The 20,658-nt window shown below is 41.7% G+C and overlaps 1 protein-coding gene across 10 annotated transcripts in view; it reads right to left on the bottom strand.

Annotated features, from left to right (window-relative positions):
* PTPRM (protein tyrosine phosphatase receptor type M) overlaps nt 1–20,658 on the bottom strand; it is a 668,229-nt gene that overhangs the window by 61,578 nt on the left and 585,993 nt on the right. For all 10 annotated transcript variants that reach the window (XM_080683128.1, XM_080683126.1, XM_080683127.1 and 7 more), the window contains 2 exons: nt 16,435–16,511; nt 12,505–12,541 (listed from right to left, as the gene is read on the bottom strand). In XM_080683128.1, the coding sequence (XP_080539254.1) occupies nt 12,505–12,541; nt 16,435–16,511 (114 nt within the window). The remainder of the gene's footprint in view (nt 1–12,504; nt 12,542–16,434; nt 16,512–20,658) is intronic.

Here is a 20,658-nt window from a genome sequence, read left to right on the forward strand (position 1 = left end):
GACTGATTACTATAATCGTGTTGCATTCATTTGCCTTACGTGCAGGCGCACCATTTCTCCCCACTAATACTAGCAGTGAATATTTTAGCAGCCGATTGCCACGTCATTAGTCTTGGACTGACTTGTTTGGTGCTCGCAACAGGAAATATTTCACTTTCGGAGAACAAGAAAAATAGGGTTATTTGCATTACACTTATTAATTTGTGCAGTTATTCAGTGTCTGGTAAGTTAATGTTCAAGAAAAAAATGTTAACTTTCATTAAAATGTTCTATTATTTTGTTAACGATTACTCATTTAGTTCAGCCCTTTGTATTCAGTATGTCTCTATTGAAATAAACTTATGTTTCTATGAAAATTGAAGCTTTTGTTTTTTTGTGGCCCACATAAACTTAAACCTTGTTTATTTGGCTCATGTTAGCCTTTGAGTTTGACATGCTTGCTGTAGTCTATCTAAATTGGCTCACAGGTGTGTGTGCTCTTATAACCTAAAAGTTGGCATATACTTTCTGCTCTATCCATGAATAACATTTCCTCTCAAACACATAATCCACATGTTGATATTTATATTTCACTCATCCCATTCCCTAAAATTCCCCTTTCAGACTGAAATAAGAAAATGTGTCAAAGTTAACTGCAAATATTTGTGGCTTTCTCCAGGTAATTAGTTGCATGGAATATGGGTTTCTAGGTGCATTAGAGAACATATGAAATGCTGACTGGACACCGAAAGGTCATGTCCGATTGAGTTAGGAGAAAATTGGTATGAACCTAACATTAATGGACAGGCTGCATATAAATTCTAAAATTGCTTCAAAAAACAGTAAGTGTTGGTGAGGATGTGGAGAAAAGGGAACCCCTATTCACTGTTGGTGGGAATCCATATTTGTGCAGCCACTGTAGAAGACTGTATAAAGTTACCTCAAAAAATTAAAAATGGAACTGCCTCATGGCCCAGGGATTCCACTTCTGGGAATATATTCTAAGAATCCAGAAACACTAATTCAAAAAAATATATGTACCCCTATGTTCATTGCAGGATTACTGGGAAGCAGCCCAAGTAGCCATCAGTAGATGAGTGACTAAAAATGCTGTGGAACATTTACACAATGGAATGCTACTTGGCCGTAAAAAGGACCTTTGTGACAGCAGGGATGGACCCGGAGAACATTATGCTAAGTGAAATAAGCCCATCAGAGAAAGACAAGTGCCATATGATTTCACTCATATATGGAATCTAATGAATGAAACAAACTAACAAATGAAATAGAAACAGACTCAAAGATAGAGAAAAGACTAACAGCTGTTAGAGGGGACAAGGGTTGCAGGGCTGGGTGAAAAAGGTGAAAGGATTAAGCAAAACCAAAAACAAACAAACAAACCAAAACACACACACACAAAAAGCAACCCAAACCATGATACCGTTATTTCACTTTAAAAAGAATAATAATTATTCAAAATCATTGTACACCCATTAAATATTACTCTGCGGTTCTTTTCCTAAGCTGACATGCAGTTCCTGGGGGACACCTGATTTTCCTGGGATGCCATGTGTGAAACTGATCTCAGAAGGGGTCTGGAGTAATTCCTTTCAGGTAAGAACTACTCCATATACTGTATCCTTGATACAGATTATGGTCGGCAATTTTTAGGCATCTGGTCAACCTCTAGCCAAGCAGAAGATAGTGCATGCCTAACCATCCTCACCCAACACAAACAGGCTGCAGAGGCAGGCCAAGAGCACACACCTTTCTCTTTATTTCCCCTTCTGGTCAGGTCATTATTTTTTCTCTTTCCCAGAAAATCATTTCTCAGCCCCATTTAGTTCTCCAGTGGTTTCTTAGCCTTCTAAACCTCTGCTCTAAAATATCCTTGTGCAATTCTCACAAATTGATTTGGACGAAGCCTTTTGGGAAGGAACCTGTCTGGTCTGTGGAATTAAGCTGTTTTCACTTACGTGTAATCCAACTTTAAGTGTGCATCAGGGAAGCTTCAGACACCGCCAAGGCTATCAGAGCTGCTCAATTTCTGCAAGACTTTAAAAACTGAAAGAAAATCTGCTTCTCCCTGTTTATAGTATAGTTTGTTGTCTTTCTAACCCATGCTTGTTTTTTGTTGAAACATTTAGGACAATGATGATAATCTTTGTACTTTGGAGAAGGACGAAGTATGTTGGTAAAAACATAAGTGGTTCCCTTTGATACATTTTTCTGGAAGGAGGCATTAATATGTGGAGAATGTATTAGCTTTTATGAGAGCTACGAGTATACACTATCCTTGGGTTAAAGCCTGAACTGCCTATGTGCTATTGAGATATGTGTCTTTTGGAACCCATATAATTATAATGATAATAAGAATGTAGCTAATATTTATTGAGAGGGCACTTCCAGAGCTGGCATCTGAGCGCAGCCAGTCTAACTCTAGAGTCTACACTCTCATCAACCACTCTGCTCTACTGCCTCTTGGAGGGAAAAGATCTTGTCCTAGTTACTGACATAAAACATGTTTGTATATGGAAGGAATTTTAGGGCCAAGTTTCAAAGACTTGATTGTGACCACATCGCATAAGCAAAGAAATATTTGTAAATAAAAACCAGGGTGACTCCTGGCAGGACTTGAAACTGTAATGTTCCAAAGCATTTCTGGAAACACCATCTACCTAAAGGAACCATTATTTGGAGTGCATTCTTTTTGGACTCTATTCAGCCCTCCCTAGTAGTTAATCAACATTTCTAGCTTGCAGAGGTACCACTGTGAACGGGAGTGCAAAGGCTGCTATTATTCTTGACATAGAAAGCAGAATAATAAAGGCAGACAAATCAGATTTGAGTGACAGGGGTAAAGATTAGGGCTCCAAAGAGAAACCCTTGTATAGAAAAGAATGAAAGAGTTGGTAGGCAGTGTGTGGCAACAATCTGCTCTACGAGGCAGAGATAAAGACACCACTACCAGAGGGACCTCTGGTCCTTGATCCCTGAGACAGGTTGTACAGCAATATTGCATGAAGAGCTGGAAAGAGGCGCACAAGAAAGTGTTTGTAGCCGTGGAAGGGAGGAATGTGACAGATGTTCACACCACAAGAGCCTCCTGCTGGCTGAGTCACAGAGCATTCATCAGGCCTGTCTCCAAAGAGAACGGTCATAAACCCATCCCGAGTACGTGTTCATGCTGTAAAGAGGGGAACAGAGAGAAGGCAATCAAGGAGAAAAAAAAAAGAATGGCACCCTTCCGAACGGAGGGGTTTGGTGACCCAAAGGATCTGGCTGCCTTCTGTTGAGGAAAGAAAAGTGAAGAGAAAAGCCTAAATTCACATGCTACGAGGGCCACTGCCAGAGAAATACAAGCTTTCATTAGTCTCTATCTTCTTTAATTAAAGCTTTTCCCATGATACAAGTGGGGTCTCTTTTATTTAAGAAAAAAGAGAATAAATCTAATAAATGATAAAATAGAGATAAGTTGACTCCCTAGACATAGCTCAGTGCAGGCAATCTCAATTTTTAAATGGCAGAGTGGGGCATTACATCAGGATATTCCCAGGAGCATCCTTCTGAGTGAGAAGGCAAGAAAAAGAAGTAACTTGCAATGACCAGAACTTGCTGTTTGCTGCCTTGACAAACTTGTCCAAAGTGGTGTCTGTGTGTGATAAAGGAACCTGGTCAAGAGAGTCAGAAGGTATGCTTCGGGGCTCCCTTTTCCACCTGCTCAATGGGGTAGGGGTGGGGAGAAAAATAGCCTAAAGTAGTTCCAAAGTCTAGTGTTGCAGCAAATTCACAAATTAGTAAGAGCTGGTTATTTATACAGATACCAGCGCTGTGTAATTCCTGAGGTCACTGCTGTATTCCTGACTCTTTACTCAGCCAGTCACTTGGTGGTGCACAGAGACGTTTGTTTAATTTTGGATGAACTAGGCCTGAAAGATGTGGCTTTGCTTTGCAAGGGTCTATAGTGCTGAGGCCTGGGGAAGCCGGCACCAGGGAAACTACATGGGTACTTACTAGCTCCAGCTCTATCCTTTCAAAGGCCCGACCCTGGAAGAAAGTTGTGACCTCATTTTTCCTTGCTGTTGAACAAAAGGCCCCTTAGGAGACCAGGAACACATGACGTTTCTCCTAGGTTGAACATTGCATGCTTTCTATTAAATATGCATGTTAGTCTATACGGTTTGCAAATACTTTTGTTTACATGATTCATTTGCGCTTATATAGATAAAGATAACTTAAATCAATTTGTGCTTTAAGTTTCAACTGTTTCAAAGACAAAACAGGCGAGTTGGGCTTAAAGATTCTGACATTTCTACCAGCTTAAAAAGATTTTATACTTTTCTACTTCGAATGAGGAACACCTGTAAAGTACTATTAAATATTTTAAAAGTATTTGTTTTAAGACAGTCTAAAACTGGGTGCATGCTTAACCACAGAACATCATTCATCTTCAAATCATTCTGTATTAATTTAGGTTCCATTACTCGATAGATATATTTCCAACAAGGCATCTATAACAGCATGGGTGGATGTTAACTAATGTGATCTATTTTTGGTTTTATCTTTTATTTATGTATTTATTTTTTCAATCCATATATTTATTTCCAACAAGGCATCTATAACAGCATGGGTGGATGTTAACTAATGTGATCTATTTTTGGTTTTATCTTTTATTTATGTATTTATTTTTTCAATCCTCACCCAAGGATATGTTTTTCATTGGTTCTAGAGAGAAAGGAAGAGAGAGGGAAGGAGGGAGGGAGGGAGAGAGAGAAACATCGATCAGGGTTCAAACCTGCAACCTGGGTATGTGCCCTGACTGCGAATCAAACCCGAGACCCCTCAATGTATGGGACAACACTGCAACCAACTGAGCTACACCGAACAGGGCAATTTTTGGGTTTATCTTTTAACTTGCGACCTGACTTTAAACATTCTCACCAGTAATGAGCAAGTTTATGAAGAGCACAGGGATGAGAAATGTATATGATCTGACCTTCTAGCTTACTGGCCAGTATCTTCTAAAATTAATCCGGTGAAGAGAAACTATTATTTCAAAGGAAGTTTATAGATAAACTGTTAATTGCAATTGTTGATTTTTCCTTGGGAAAGTAGAGATGGAGAGTGAAATGCAGGCAGGCACTGCATGGAGGTCTTGGCACTGTTATTTGGAATACCCAGACCTCATGAGGGCCGCTGTTTGCCTATGTATATAAAACATACTTCCCCACAGACTCCCTTTTTAAATCTGGACCCTAGAGAATACTCCACTTTATGGGGCAATACTTCCAAGTCAATCTCAAATAGCATTGAGTAAGTGAATCCAAACATAACCTGCCACACCCTGACAATGTAGGGACAACACAGCCGGGAAGAGCAATGCCAGCTGACCCAGAAGCTGTGCTTGAGGAGTGAGCTTCACTGGAGCTTGGAGGAATAAAAACAACAGTTGTTTACGGAAGGCTTAGCTTTTGATTTAAAAAACATTTTTTTTTTCTTCCAATTCTACTGAGAAATAATTTCAAGTGTTCACCTCCATCTGGAGGCCAACATGCAGGAGACAAAAGCTTCTTTATAAAGTATGGAGAACTTGTATAGAAGTTCTGACAAGGCTTGGCAACAGGCATGACGTGCTGAGGAAAGTGTGTCTTATTCTAAGCATGCTATTTACTGCTTCAGAGGCCTGAAGGGGAATTTTGAGCTATGAAAATATAAACCATATTTATCTCTCTGAAAATCCTTATTAAAAGTGTTCATACCCCACAGAGCATGTGTACGAAGAGCAGAAGAAAAACAGATGAACAGCAAACAGAAAGAAGTCAATTGAGCACAGTTGCAGCTCCTGTGTGGGAGGGGCGGTTCTGGAGTTATTTCCACTATAAACCTTCGCTCTGCATTTTTATTAACTTCACATAAAAGTTTGCTTCTAGCTCAAAGTCCCTAGAGCCGTGGTCGGCAAACTGCGGCTCGTGAGCCACATGTGGCTCTTTGGTCCCTTGAGGGTGGCTCTTCCACAAAATACCACGGCCTGGGCGAGTCTATTTTGAAGAAGTGGCATTAGAAGAAGTTTAAGCTTAAAAAATTTGGCTCTCAAAAGAAATTTCAATCGTTGTACTGTTGATATTTGGCTCTGCTGACTAATGAGCTTGCCGACCACTGCCCTAGAGGAAATGTCTTTTAGGTTTCTCTTTTTCAAATTATCAGCAAGTTATAATTATGAACAAATAAAACTGATTATATAAGGTGTATATGGGTTGGTGGTGGGGATAAGCATGAAGAGGTAGGTCAGTGCGGAGATAAGCATTTAGTTTAACAAGATGGACTATCTCCAAAAACTGTGCTTTGATTTACTGACATGTCTAAAGAAAGAATGTTAGTGAGAATAGGACTTGACTAGCCCTTAACTTAGAAAAGAAACAATCACAGGTACTGGCAATGACAATCCTCAAATTCATGCAGGTAGGTAGATGCGTTATTGGGCCAACATGAGATAACCTTCTTGCCAAGTTGGAATATTCTACTGCTTAATTGGTGTCTGGCCCACAGTAACTCCCGATTCATTCATTCACTCATTCATTCACTCATTCATTCACTCACTCATTCTTGTATTCTCATTCAGCATCTGCTTCTAGCCAGCTCTCTACCACGCAGTTGGTAGGTACTTGTTGAATCCATAAATGTGCTCTGGGGCATTTTTCTGGTGTGAGGTCATGAGGCAACATTCTGCCAAGGCATCTCCCTCTTTAGCTGGCCTGTGACACAAAATGTCCTTGCGAGGCTGAGGAAAGTTCTGTCTGATGGACAGTGACATTTCTCATTGTAAACAACTATCTGTATCTGGTTTTCCATATCAGTCCCTGTGGCTTATGCCCATGTGACCTGAAGTCCTGAAACATGCCACTGAGCACCCAGAGTCTCTGAGCATAACAGATGTAACTTTAACTCTGCATTGTTAACATCCACGCATGGTTCTCTTCTTGAGAATAGTGCCTTGGGTATAGTCCACTTCATCTTTTCTTTTGTCTGAATTGTGCTAACTTGACAGGGCTGGCTACTGGATTGGAGCTCTGAGCTTAGCCTTGATCGCCCCATGTAAGGTCTCTTTTTGTGCAGGCCAGGGCCAATGGGTCTCCACACAGATGCTCAGATGCCTGTGTGCGAACAGGGAGACCCCGGATGCTCCGTGTCATATTTGAGGACATCTAAGACAATTTTAATTAAGAGGCATTTTCAGATATGACTGTATCATAGAAAATTTGCTTCTTTGAGAAGCATAACTTAGAAGGAAGGGGTTGCACTATAGATTCGTTTTATTAAAGACTAATCATGAGATTCTGAGGGGTGTGCTTTGTAAAGCCCGTGCAAGAGGCAGCATGCAATACATGGGAAGGAGCATAAGCTCTGAGCCTCTTCTCAGGGGGAGAAGCACGTCATCATGCATTACTAGCATCCCTGTCTGCACACCGCAGCACACAGCTACACGTTAGTTCTGTTTCCGACCCCTGCTTCTCCCCTCATGGGTCTCAATTCTGATACTCATGAAATGAGATGAGTAATAATAAAGTAGTCAGAGGATAGAAAATACATTACATTGGTTATAGCACAAAGCCTAGTACAAAATAGGCACTTAATATTTATTGAATGAATAGACAAATAAAAATGCTGAGTTTCAGAAAGAAAAGTATTATATCAACCCAAATTACTAATATGGAAAGAAAATATATTTATCACTTTTTATTAAATGAGAAGGAAACACACTTAACATCAACAGTTTCTGACACTATAATATATTCATATTAGAAAACATATTTAATCATATGCAACCTAGATTATTGAATAAAATAAAACCTACAACTGCCCTGCTGCTATTACTGTCTGACTTATTCATTTCTATCCCAGATTTTTCTGTGATTACTCCCTATTATCTTTGTTTCCAGTTTCTATCCGGGATAATTCCACACTAATTAATCTCCTTAAAGCACTGTTTTCATCCCTTGTCTCCCTGCCTTTCATTAAGTAACACACCTTATTCAAAGCCTCTTAACAAGTCCTCACTTTACCTCTCAGTCCTTTGTTCTTAGCCCCTCTAGCTCAGGGTTTTTATCTGGGTGTACAGATTTTTCAGGCTGGGTTTTATTAATTCTGTGAGTGCCTAAACAGCTATGTAAAATTGTGTGTACATGTGAATTTTTCCAGAGAGAAGATCCATTTCAACAAGTGATTAAGGAAACTCAAGAAGCCAGAGACGGGAAGACCTTTGCTATCTCACACCTTCTGTGGGGGCGGTGCTCCTCCCAAACCTCAGCAGTCCTCCCATTAGCTAGTCCTCTGATAAGGGAACGCATGCTTCAAGGCCCACTGAAGTCTTGCCCTGCCTCCTTCCTCCCATCCCCCAACACGTACTCTACCCCTTCTCTGGCTCCTGGGTATCCCAGCCAAGTGCTGGGGCATTACCATCTGACTATGACATGCCCTCCAGATTTCATGATGCCCGGCAGCTCCCCCTGAAGGAGTTACAGGGAAGTTCCTCGGGCAGGACCCTCCGATATTTGTGTGTCCAATCCACAGATGAGCTTAGACGTGAGGAAGAGGGACTCGGTGCTGGGCAGGCCCTGCCCATCACAGACTTACTGAGTTCCTTCCACAACAACCTGGTACCATCTTTTCTGAGTTCTTTAAAGCAATAGTCTTGAAGACAGTTTTAAAATAAAAGTAAACAATAATAAAAAGAACACTTCTGCAGGGCCCCCTCGTTTGCACACCATGTGGCTGGCAGGTGTTCTCCCGAATCATTTTGGAGTGGTTCTAAATGTGTTCCTCCAGCTCAAGGCCCGCACGGTCTCTGTGGGGTATCCGGGTACCTTTTCATTGTGAAATATGGTAAGTTCTCGGCAATCCTACCCAGCTGCGTACTCATCTGCCCCTCACAGTGAACTGTGTTTTTTTTTTTTTTTTTTAAATAGATTTTATTGATATTTTACAGAGAGGAAGGGAGAGGGATAGAGAGCTAGAAACATCGATGAGAGAGAAACATCGATCAGCTGCCTCCTGCACACCTCCCACTGGGGATGTGCCCGCAACCAAGGTACATGCCCTTGACCGGAATCGAACCTGGGACCCTCCAGTCCACAGGCTGACGCTCTATCCACTGAGCCAAACCGGTTTCGGCTGAACTGTGCTTTTGAAATCCTAAGTCTGCCCTGGCTCTGAGTGCGGACATGGGAGTAACAGACATGCTTCCTCTCCTTTGATCCCTGGTGCACCTAATCATAAATTCTGAATGCTACAGTTGTATTAATGGCTGGTCAGGCAGATGTGATGAAGTGAATACTGGGTCGTCAAAGTTTTGGCTACCAGACGGAAAACAATTAAGTGGAGGGGAAATAGGAAGAACATACTAAAAAAAGCAAAAGATCTGGCCTGAATGTGGTCCCTTCAATTTGCAGAAACATTACCATTATCATCGAAGGTTAAAGTCAGTTACTGGTAGAAAAAACAACAAAGCTGAAGGAGGGGGAGAGATTAAATAGACAAATTCGTGACATGCCCTCTATACTGAAGGAACTTGTTGAAAGTCTATGTATTTCCAACTCTTGGGACTGAAAGTGGTTGTCAGTTTCATGGGTTCCTGCTGTGAATAGGTTTTAAAGAATTCTATCAGTGCAAAAAAGAGGGGAAAAGGGAGCAGAGACTGAAACATTGCATTTGTCTGTTAGTCTTTATCACCCATTTTGTTAGACTCTTAGGTGTTTGTGTTTTTATTTGAATGAAGGTGATCCATGCGCATGTTCTACCTCTCCATGCCAATTACTGCAGATGATCAGAAATCCTTATTACTGGCAATCTGAGACCACAGTTAAACTTGTAGCATACTATACAGGTATACCTTGTTTTACTGTCCTTTGCTTTATTGTATTTTGCAGATGGTATGTTTTTTTTCAAATTGAAAGCTTGGGGCAGCCCTGTGTCAAGCAAGTCTATTGGCCCTATTTTTCTTTTCTTTTCTTTTCTTTTCTTTTCTTTTCTTTTCTTTTCTTTTCTTTTCTTTTCTTTTCTTTTTTGCCTTATTTTTCCAACAGCATTTGTTCACTTTATGTCCGTGTCACATTTTGGGAATTCTATCAGTATTTTAAACATTTTAATTATCATATTTTTATGGTGATCTATGATCAGTGATCTTTTTTAAAAAAAATATATTTTATTGATTTTTTACAGAGAGGAAAGGCGAGGGATAGAGAGTTAGAAACATCGATGAGAGAAAAACATCAATCAGCTGCCTCCTGCACATCTCCTACTGGGGATGTGCCCTCAACCAAGGTACATGCCCTTGACCGGAATGGAACCTGGGACCCTTGCGTCCGCAGGCTGATGCTCTATCCACTGAGCCAAACCGGTTAGAGCTGATCAGTGATCTTTGATATTAATATTGTAATTTGGGGAGCCATCATCATCATCATCATCATCATCGGAACTTGAAGATGTGACTGAATTGCTACAATCTCATGATAAAACTTTAATGAATGAGGAGTTGCTTCTTATGGATGAGCAAAGAAAGTGGTTTTCTGAGATGGTACCTACTGGTGAACATGCCATGAAAATTGTTATAATGACATCAATGGATTCAAAATATTACATATATTTAGTTGATAAATCACAGAAGAGTTTGAAGGGATGGCTACCATATTGGACAGCACAGATACAGACAATTTCAACCACTGTAGGAAGTCTACTGGACAGTGTTGCAAGAAGTGTTGGGATTCTGCTCTCTGGCTACAATGGCCTTTTCTCCTATTTTGTGACTCTTTAACTGAACCTGGCCTCCTTCCCTCTCCTTGCAGTCCAGTGGACGCCTATGATCCCCTGCCACCAAGCTTAGACCTCCCAGCCATGATTTTCTTGGCATCCTTGACTCCCATGCTTCTTGACTTTCTGTGTACAGCCTCCTGCTAATCCCTAATCATTGGCAGGTCACATCCTTTTGATTTTCCTGCTCTTGTTTACTGGATACTAGTGGCCCAGTGCATGAAATTTGTGCACTGGGGGGGGGGGTTCCCTCAGCCTGGCCTGCACCCTCTCCAATCTGGGTCCCCTCGGGGGATGTCCAACTGCCGTTTTACAGGGATCGGGCCTAAACCGGCAGTCAGACATCCCTCTTGCAATCGGGGACTGCCGGCTCCTAACCGCTCACCTGCCTGCCTGCCTGATCACCCCTAACCACTCTGCATGCTGGTGTGCTCGTCCCCAACTGCCCCCCGATGCTGGCCTTCTTGCCCCCAACTGCCCCCCCCTGCTGGCCTGATCACCCCCAAGTGCCCCCCCCCACCAGCCTGATTACCCCCAACTGCCCCTCCTGCCGGTCTGATCGCCCCCAATTGCCCCCCCGCCAGCTTGCTTGCCCCCAACTTCCCCACCCTGCCAGCCTGCTCACCCCCAGCTGACCCCCCACCCCGCCAGCCTAATCACCCCCAACTGTCTCCCCCTGCTGGCCTGCTCAACCCCAACTGTCCCCACCGCCGGCCTGATCACTCCCACTGCCCTCCCCTCCTGGACTGATCGCCCCTAATGGCCTCTGCCTCAGCCCCGCCACCATAGCTTTGTCCAGAAGGTCTCCTGGTCTAATTGGCATATTTACTGGAAACAATAAAATAATAAAATGGAGAGAATGTATGCTCTTTAACCCTAACTTGGTGCTCTCTGCTTCTTAGCACTTCTTTAATTCATCTTTTATTGACTCACTAATTCATCTTTTATGATACCTTGTTCTGAAAACGTCAGAATTCTCATGATCCTCATTCTCCACAGATGACTTGCCTCATAATTAGTGGGGAAGATGATAAAAAACCAGGCCATGATCTTCCTCAACATGTTCCTATAGCTTTATTTCAGTTTTCCTTTAGCCAAAGTGATCCACCCAGGAGCACAAATTTCTTGAATTCAGATCTTTGCTCATGTTATCTCTGCCGTTTAGAAGTTCTCCCAATCTCACCTCTGCCACAAAGCTGTTTTCAGATCATTACATCTGATCTAAAATATATTTTCTTCTCCAAGTTCCCCTAACATTTTCTCTGTACCTCTTACACAAGTTTTTAATTGATTTTGTATGTATAGGTCATCTCACATCTTCCCCACTAAACTGCAAGTAGTGTGAGAAAGAGAGCTTGCTGGAGTCAGCTTGCATCTCTGGTGGTAACTGACACAGGTCTTTGCACAGAGGGTATTCAGTACATATATGTTTAATGAATATATATATTTGCAGATGTCAGATTAATTCCTAAGGTAGAGAGATTTAATTCAATAATGAACTGATGAATACAATTCTTCTAATGATCTCAACATTAAATTCTAACTAAACCATTACATACCAGAACTTCTGCTGATAAAACAGGGTGTGTGTGTTGGTGACTAGAACTGCAATAAATGTTGCTATAGCAGTGTGCAAATATCTAAGGGAGGGTGAAGTAGGCACACAATGATAGAGAATGGGCAAATAACTAAAGAAAGACATTAAAGCTGAAATAAACTTACCTTGGGTAGCAATATAATGATTGGGTCGATGATAGCCCTAAAAATAAATGAGAAAGAATATTTCACAAACCTAAAATTGATAAGCATCACAGAGGTCACATGCTAAGTTTGACAAAATGAATGCATTCACAAATACCAACAGTTGCATCACTTGAAAGTTAAATTATCTGACTAAGTGCCATTGAGTTCCTCTTATTAAGCAAAGGTGCATCAAATATTACAGTTCTGATGCTTGCAGAGGGGGTATGAGTAACTGAATTGTACACTGGCTGTGAGATGATAGATGAGCAATAAACACCAACAACTTATGGATTCTCTTAAATAACATGACCATGACTCTTAGTAGAGTGCAAACAGGCTGAGAATGTACAATAGAATTTCATTTATGGTTGGGCGTTATTGGCAACATGCCAAGGCCTTAACACATATTCTGTAATATTGGTATAGGCAGTTATATCAATAGTAATACTAAACATCATTCTTAGACACTGCTAATACCATGACATGATGCTGTTGCAAAGACCAGGAATTTAAAGAGGCAGCAATTAGACAAGACCCCCTTCCTTTCATTGTGACCCTATAAGAAGGGGAAAGATGAAAACTGAGACCACATAAAGAAGGGGGCAAAGAACACCACAGAATCAATATGTGGGAAAGATAAAGTCAACTTAGAGAAAATTACACACAGGAAACATAATGTCACCACGGACCTTAATACTTTCCATCTCTGTCCCGAGATGACCTAAAATACTGCACCCAAAGCCACGTGGAAAACAGAGTAAAGAAACTTAAAGAGGAAATATGGATTTTTTTAGTCAACTTAAATGCATATCTGTTAGATTGTTTTGCTCTTAAAAACAGGCTGAACAACAAAATAACGAACAACAAAAGCAAACACATTCTTTTGTACAACTGACCCACTATGGGTTTCAAACATAGAATCATGGCACAGATTAAATACGATCATTTACATGATCCCTCACTTCTTGCCAGCTGATAAGCTCCACCCGGCAAGATCCTGGTCTCACTCATTTGCTCTATATGTCAGTGCTAGCAAGGTGCCAGGAGGTAGGAGGAACTCATTTGTTAAACTGAAATAATCCACACAGTCCATTAATGACCTATATTGCTAAATGCAATGGCCATTTTTCAATCCTCATCTAATTGATCAGCAGCATGAATGCAATTAATCCCCTTGAAATACTTTCTTTGTTGGCTTCCAGGATATAACACTCTCCTGGTTTTCCTCCCTCTTTCCCTTATTCATTTGTTGGTTCCTCCCCTTCACCTTGATGTGATGTCGATGTGCTCAGTTCTTAAGACTCTTTCCTCTGTCTACACTCACTTCCTTGTTGATCTCATTCAGTCTCATGGCCTGCAATAATGGATGAGTCCTACATTCTTACTTCCAGTCTTGGCCTTTCCCCTGAAATCCTGATGTGATATCAATTGCCTACTTTACACCTCCACTTGGATGTTTAACATTTATTTAAAACTTAAAACTGGACTCATATCCTACCTACCTCCTACCTGAATCTGCTCCATCCACAGTCTTCTTCTCAGATCATTGTAACTCCATCTCTTGAAGGCATCCTGACCCCTCTCTTCTTCCTACACCCCATAGCCAATGTGCCAGCAAATCCATGGTCCCTACTTTCACCATAAATCCATCATCCAACCATTTCTCACTTTCCAGTGCCACCACTCAGCCCAGCCATCTCTCTCTGATTGCTTCCACAGCCATCTAACAGGTCTCCTTGCTTCTACTCTTGTACATCTACAGTTCATCCTCTTCTCAGCTGCCAGATCATGTCATTCCTCCATTCAAATCCCTCTTATGACTGCCCATCTCACAGTAAAAGCCAAAGTGCTTATGGCTGTTTCTATCACCTGGCTCCACGACCTCTCTCCTCTCATCACCTGCGACTCTCTTTCCCTTCACAATATTCCACCAACACTCGCCAGCTTGTTTTTCTTCAAATTCGCCAGGTATCCTTCATATCAAGACCTTTTCACAGCTGTTTCTCAGCCTGGAATGTTCTTCCCCCAGACATCTATCTACATGCTCAATCTCTCATTTTCCTTTGCTCAAATGTACTTTCTTAGTGGAGCTGACTCCAGCTGCTCTATTCAAAATTGCAATCCATCTCTGCTGGTCTCCGTATTCCCCCTTTATGGCTTTTATTTTCTACACAGCACATACTACCATCAGAATAACTGACTTATTTCATTTATTGGCTCTTTCTCTCAATCGGCTCAACAGCTCCATTAGGTCAGAGGTTTGCTTTTTGTTTTGGTATGAGTTGTTCACAGTTATATCTCCAGTATCTAAAACAGTAACTGACACGTAATAGGTGCTCAATAAAATCCTATTGACTAAATGAATAAAGAGGCCCTGAATATTGACTCTTTTCTATGTTAAAATTAAAACTAATTAATCTGGTAGTTTCATTACTTTTATGTCTTTCTTCCTCTGTATTGCTACCCACTCATTTTTTAAAGCTTAGTTCAAATTACCTCCACTACAATGCCTCATCTGATCACATTTACATATTTAGTCAGATTCATCAAACACTTCTTAAGTGCTTGCAATATTTCGGGCATGTACCATGTGCAGGGAATACAAAGTGCTCAGGGATTGTAGGAACCGAGATTGGAGTATGAAGAAGATTCCCTTGGAATACCCCAAAAGAAGGAGTGTTATAGAGAAGAGGTTTCTTCATCTTCTAAATTGTGAGGCAGAGAAAAGAGTCTAAGAACTGGACACATCCAACATCACATCAAGGTGAAGGGGAGGAACCAACAAATGAATAAGGGAGGGAGGTAGGAAGACCAGGAGAGTGTTATATCCTGGAAGCCAATGAAGAAAGTATTTCAAGGAGATTAATTGCATTCATGATGCTAATAGATCAATTAGATGAGGATTGAAAAATGGCCATTGCATCAGAGAGAATCACTGATTGGCTGCCTCTTGCATGCTGCTCACCTGGGACCAAGCCCCCAACCTGGGCTTGTGCCCTGACCAGGAATCGAACCATGATCTCTTGGTTCATAGGCCAACGCTCAACCACTGGGCCACACAGGCTGGGCTAAAAACAACATTCTTATAGTTATTTTTAGGTAACTCCTGGAGATTGTAATGCTAGGACTTTTAATAGTATCTGAGTAATACTCAACCAAGAAAATAAAAGAATACATACATAAAACCTGTCCATGGAAGTATTGGTGGACTAGGAAATAGTGTGACAGCCAAGCAGAGAATGGCTTGGGAACTGTAAGAGGGCTTAAATCTGCTTAATGTAAACTTGGGCTGTAGAGGTAACAGCAACTTTCCCTTGATTTTCAGTCTACTTTTGATTTCATTCATTCTTTCAACTGAAAATATGCTGTCGCCTAAAGAATTTATTCTAATGTAAGACATTAAGTTAACACGATGCAGAATGAACAAAGAAGCAGTCTTCAATAATTAAACAGCTTGCATATTTAAGGGCATGTCTTGCGTGCATCAGAAGTCCTGGTTAACAGCTGCAGACTACTTTGAAGGCAACTTAAAAGTGCAGTGATGACAAGAGATGGCAAATCATTGAATTAGGAATTAGAGAGTTTTGTCCTCTTAATATGCAAACAGATTTTTTTAACGTGTCAAACAATCGAAGTTGTTGACAAAAAATGGAAATAACATTTTCTGAGTCCACATTGAGATGGGATGGCAAAAAAGGCACTGAATGTTACAGAGAAGTTACCAGCAAAGAGGCTGATTTGAGAAAAGGAGTGGCCAAACCCTCACTGTAAAGTTCTGTGGTGTATGGGGCAATGTTGATGTGAGTGCTTCAGGAACGGGACCAACATGTGTCCACCAGTCCTGTGGCATGCACACCATGTGGTATGTGTCAAAACAGGTAGGCTTATTGACAGTTTCAAGGTACATACATCGATATAATTCCCATTGATGTAGTCTGAGTTGTTGTCTCCTTCTAAGGTCTGCAGCCTCACCCTGGAATGATCATCTGAAAAGGAAAAGGAAAACGATTAACAAAAGCAATCTGTTGAGATGCTCAGAGCCCCGGATTAAAAGAACATTACATGGAGACCATCAACATCCATGCTGCTTTATTTCCTATTTTGCTATTAAGACTGGTAAGAATTTACAATTCTTTGTATTTCACAGTAAATCTCATTAACTTATTCTTTGATCATTTATGGATATTATGTAGAGTTGGGGGAAGTTTGAAACTTCTACATAAGAGTCCTCTGAATCACAACAGGATTTTTTTCTTGGATTGAAAGTTTAGTAACTTCACTAAATCACATATAAGCCCTGAGATTTGGAAGGTTGCCTATGACATCCACCTTGACAAATGGTGGTTATAAACCACAGCCCAGCCTTCTGGGAGGTGAGGACGTGGTTCTAACTTCAGTCATTGTCCATGATTTCTCTAAGCGCTCCTTTTGCACCTGAGGGCATATAGGCAGGTAGAGCAAGGCTCTCCCCATCAGTCATGTGACTACATGAGACTCAATTATGCCAGCAAGCCTGAGCAATGCATCTGAAGAAGGGAATGACAGCACATGCCTCAAACTGGGCCACTTTAAGGATTAAATGAAAACACATCGTGCCAAGCATGATGTCCGACACACAAGTACTGGATAGTTGTGTTTATGGTATTAGTCAACTATATTTAAATTATTTTCTGAATGAAAAATTTTCTCCACAAATACCATTGAGAAATCTCAATTATTTCCTTGAAACTATTTTAAAAAGAAAAGTTCAAAAAACCCTATAAGGCCAGATGTTTTCCTTTTTGCTCACTGTTCTATTCCTGACCCCGAGATTAAGGAACATACCTGGTTTCCCCCCAATTTGTTTTTTTAAATGAATAAAAGTGAAACTTTTATTGTGTGAAAAATATGTGATGTAAAAATTATTTTCCTAAATGAATTCTGTTTTTAACAGAGAAATTTTCCTTCCAAATAGATGACAGTAACCCAGGAATGGGTGCAAATGCAGTCAGAATTTTTCTCATGGTAACCTGCTTTACTATATTTTGCTTAAAACCCAAGACTCCCTGTCCATAGATTGCTTGTGTTGTGGGGGAGGTGAGCCAGTGAGGCACAGTGTATGTGTGGATTGTTATGGCTTTTGCATTTGTTAGGAGAACTGGTGCACATGCACAGCTATTCCAGGGTGGAGCAATAAGCATTCCTCAGGTAAAGCCACTTGAGCCTCCCGGATGAAGGATGCTACAATAGAACTGAATCATGGCCATTCTACACACATCGGGCTTTTAGTCAGCTCCTCTGGAGGGAGATTAGGTTTACCTCCCTGCAGTCCTCGACTTTCCCTGGGCAGTTTTTTAAAAGGCAGGCCCTGCATTTACAGCCACCCAATCTTTAGAAGCAGTGCTGTCTTAGGATCTATTGCACCTCCTTGTCAGAATCCCCATCCACAGTTTATTTCTCTTAGACCTTCGGGATAAATGCCGCCCATTCCCCATGATTTACCACCCCTGGGCTTCTCAAATTGTTCACAATATTCTCATTAAGGACTTCAATCTCTGACAAGACTGCGCTCTCATCTCCCATAAGCAGCGCCTTTGAAAGAGAGTTTCCCCGTCATCTCCTACCATTCAGTCAGTTAACCCCTCAATTTTTAAAAAAATTTGGCTGCCACTTCTCCAAATTTAATTGCTCTACTCCTCTGATGATGGAGCAAGATATGTGTACAAAGTATTTCCTGAGCAGACTGAGATTGTTTTTATTTCTCTTTATATGCCTAGTAGTATCTTCTCTTTATTGTAAAGTTGATTCTACTAGATTATAACCTCTTATGGTGAGAGACCACATAGTGTCCATTCTAAATATCCCCAAGAGGATACTGAGCCGGCATGGCTCAGTGGTTGAGCATTGACCTTTGAATCAGGAGGTCACAGTTCTATTCCTGGCCAGGGCACATGCTCTGGTTGTAGGCTCAATCCCCAGTGTGGGCTGTGTAGAGGGAAGCTGATCAATGATTCTTTCTCATCACTGATATTTCTATTTCTCTCCCTCTCCCTTCCTCTCTGAAATAAAAAAATCTATATTAAAAAATATCCCCAAGAGCACCTTTGCCAAGGCCACAGAGCCCAATCTCAGCCTGGGCTGCACTGCCACATGCAGCGGCCCTGGCCAACACACAGCCGGTGAGCACAAAGCATTGAACTCTGCCCCACTAACAAACATAGTGTAATGATGGTCACAGATCCACCCTTAGAGCAGCTAAGCTGTAATCAGGCGAGTTTCACTGGGGCTCCCAGGGTGTTGGCAAGGGTCTTGGCTCTGGTTTTATGAGTGTTTGCTTTACAACAATCTATTAAACTCTCTATGGATGTTTTATACCCTTTCTGTACCTATATTTCATTATCCTATCTAATAAAAAGGTAATATGCAAATTAATCATCACTCCATCACAAAGATGGAGGTGCCCATAGCCACAAGATGGCGGCGCCCAGTACCCTCAGCCCTGCTGGAGTCCCCCATTCCCGGGGGAACGGCCGCTGAGAGCAGGCAGTGTGAACAGCCTGGCAGAATGCTTGCTTCATTGCTGCGGTGACAAGGCAAGCATTTCACCCTGGCTGCAGAGGGCCTCTGGGCAGTGGGCACAGAGTGGCCAGGCCCCACAGAGAGCAGAGAACCACAGGGAGTGGGCCTAAGCCATCAGGGCTCCCGGATTGCAGAGGGCTCCCCTGAGGGCTCCAAGATTGGAGAGGGTGCAGGTCGGGCTGAGGGACCCACCCCTCCGTGCATGAATTTCGTGCACCAGGCCTCTAGTTTAAAAATAAGCGTTCACATGGAGGACATTATGCTAAGTGAAGTCAGCCAGTCCCAAAAGGACAAGTACTGTATCACCCCTTATATGAGATCCTAGAGTGTTCAGAATCACAGAGACAGAGAGTAGAATGGTGGGTGGCAGGGCTGGGAGGAGGGGATAGTGAGTTGTTGTTTAATGGGCACAGAGTTGCAGTTTGAGAAGATGAAAAGTTCTAGAGAAGGATGGTGGTGGTGGCTGCACAACAATGCGAATGAACTTAATGAACTGAAATGTACACCTAACAATACTCAGGATGGTAAGGTTTATAGTACATGCATTTTACCACAAGAAATTGAGAGTCCTGTCTCTCCATCCCTCCCTTGTAGAATACCTCTTCATGTTCCCCTCAAACCCCAGATATCCTAGGACAGTGGTCGGCAAACTCATTAGTCAACAGAGCCAAATATCAACAGTACAATGATTGAAATTTCTTTTGAGAGCCATATTTTTTAAACTTAAACTTCTTCTAATGCCACTTCTTCAAAACAGACTCGCCCATGCCATGGTATTTTGTGGAAGAGCCACACTCAAGGGGCCAAAGAGCCGCATGTGGCTCACGAGCCGCGGTTTGCTGACCACTGTCCTAGGAAACAGATCTTTCAAAGGAGGGAAGGGAACCTCATGGACTTGCAGTCTGAGAGGCCTCAGGAGTCCCTTTCTTGGGCAGCCTCTCCTGAGACGGGCTAGTCCCCTTTCCCTGACGACATAAAGGTGGAGGTAGCAGTGACTCTATAGCTTGCTACTAAGGGACAGATGTCCTATGTTATTCATGTGTACTTAGCAGATATGTTTAAGAATTACTGAAATTAGGTTTATGGAGCACATTTTCTTTCAGTGATAAAATGTGTGGTTCATAGTAAGAATTAAGTAAAAGTGAGCTGTTGCTTATATCATTACTGCCAATGACTTCATTCAAGACCTGATAATTTTTCAACTGGACTATTTCATTCTTGCCTCCGGACTCCTCCCTCTCTAGTCAATCCATGCTGAGATCGTCTTTTCTAAACCAGAATTTACTCTATCCTCACCTAGTTTAAACCATTCAATGATATTAACAGGGAACTAAGGACCAGTAATGACAAGGTCTTATAAAACAATGGATGGTGATGGAATCATAAAAAGGCTTATTCTGCCTTTACCTGGAAAGATCCCTGTGGCATACTGTAGAGTGAAGTAGAGCAGGTTACACAGCAGCATGTCTCAGGGAGTCTGTCTGTATGAAACTCTACGAATTTGTACATGTGTGTAGGGATGCATGGTGGGATGACTGAAAGAATAGGTTTTCTGCTGGGTGGGAAAATTTGGGG

The sequence above is a fragment of the Plecotus auritus genome, assembly GCF_963455305.1.
Source record: "Plecotus auritus genome assembly, chromosome: 8".
Taxonomy (NCBI): domain Eukaryota; kingdom Metazoa; phylum Chordata; class Mammalia; order Chiroptera; family Vespertilionidae; genus Plecotus; species Plecotus auritus.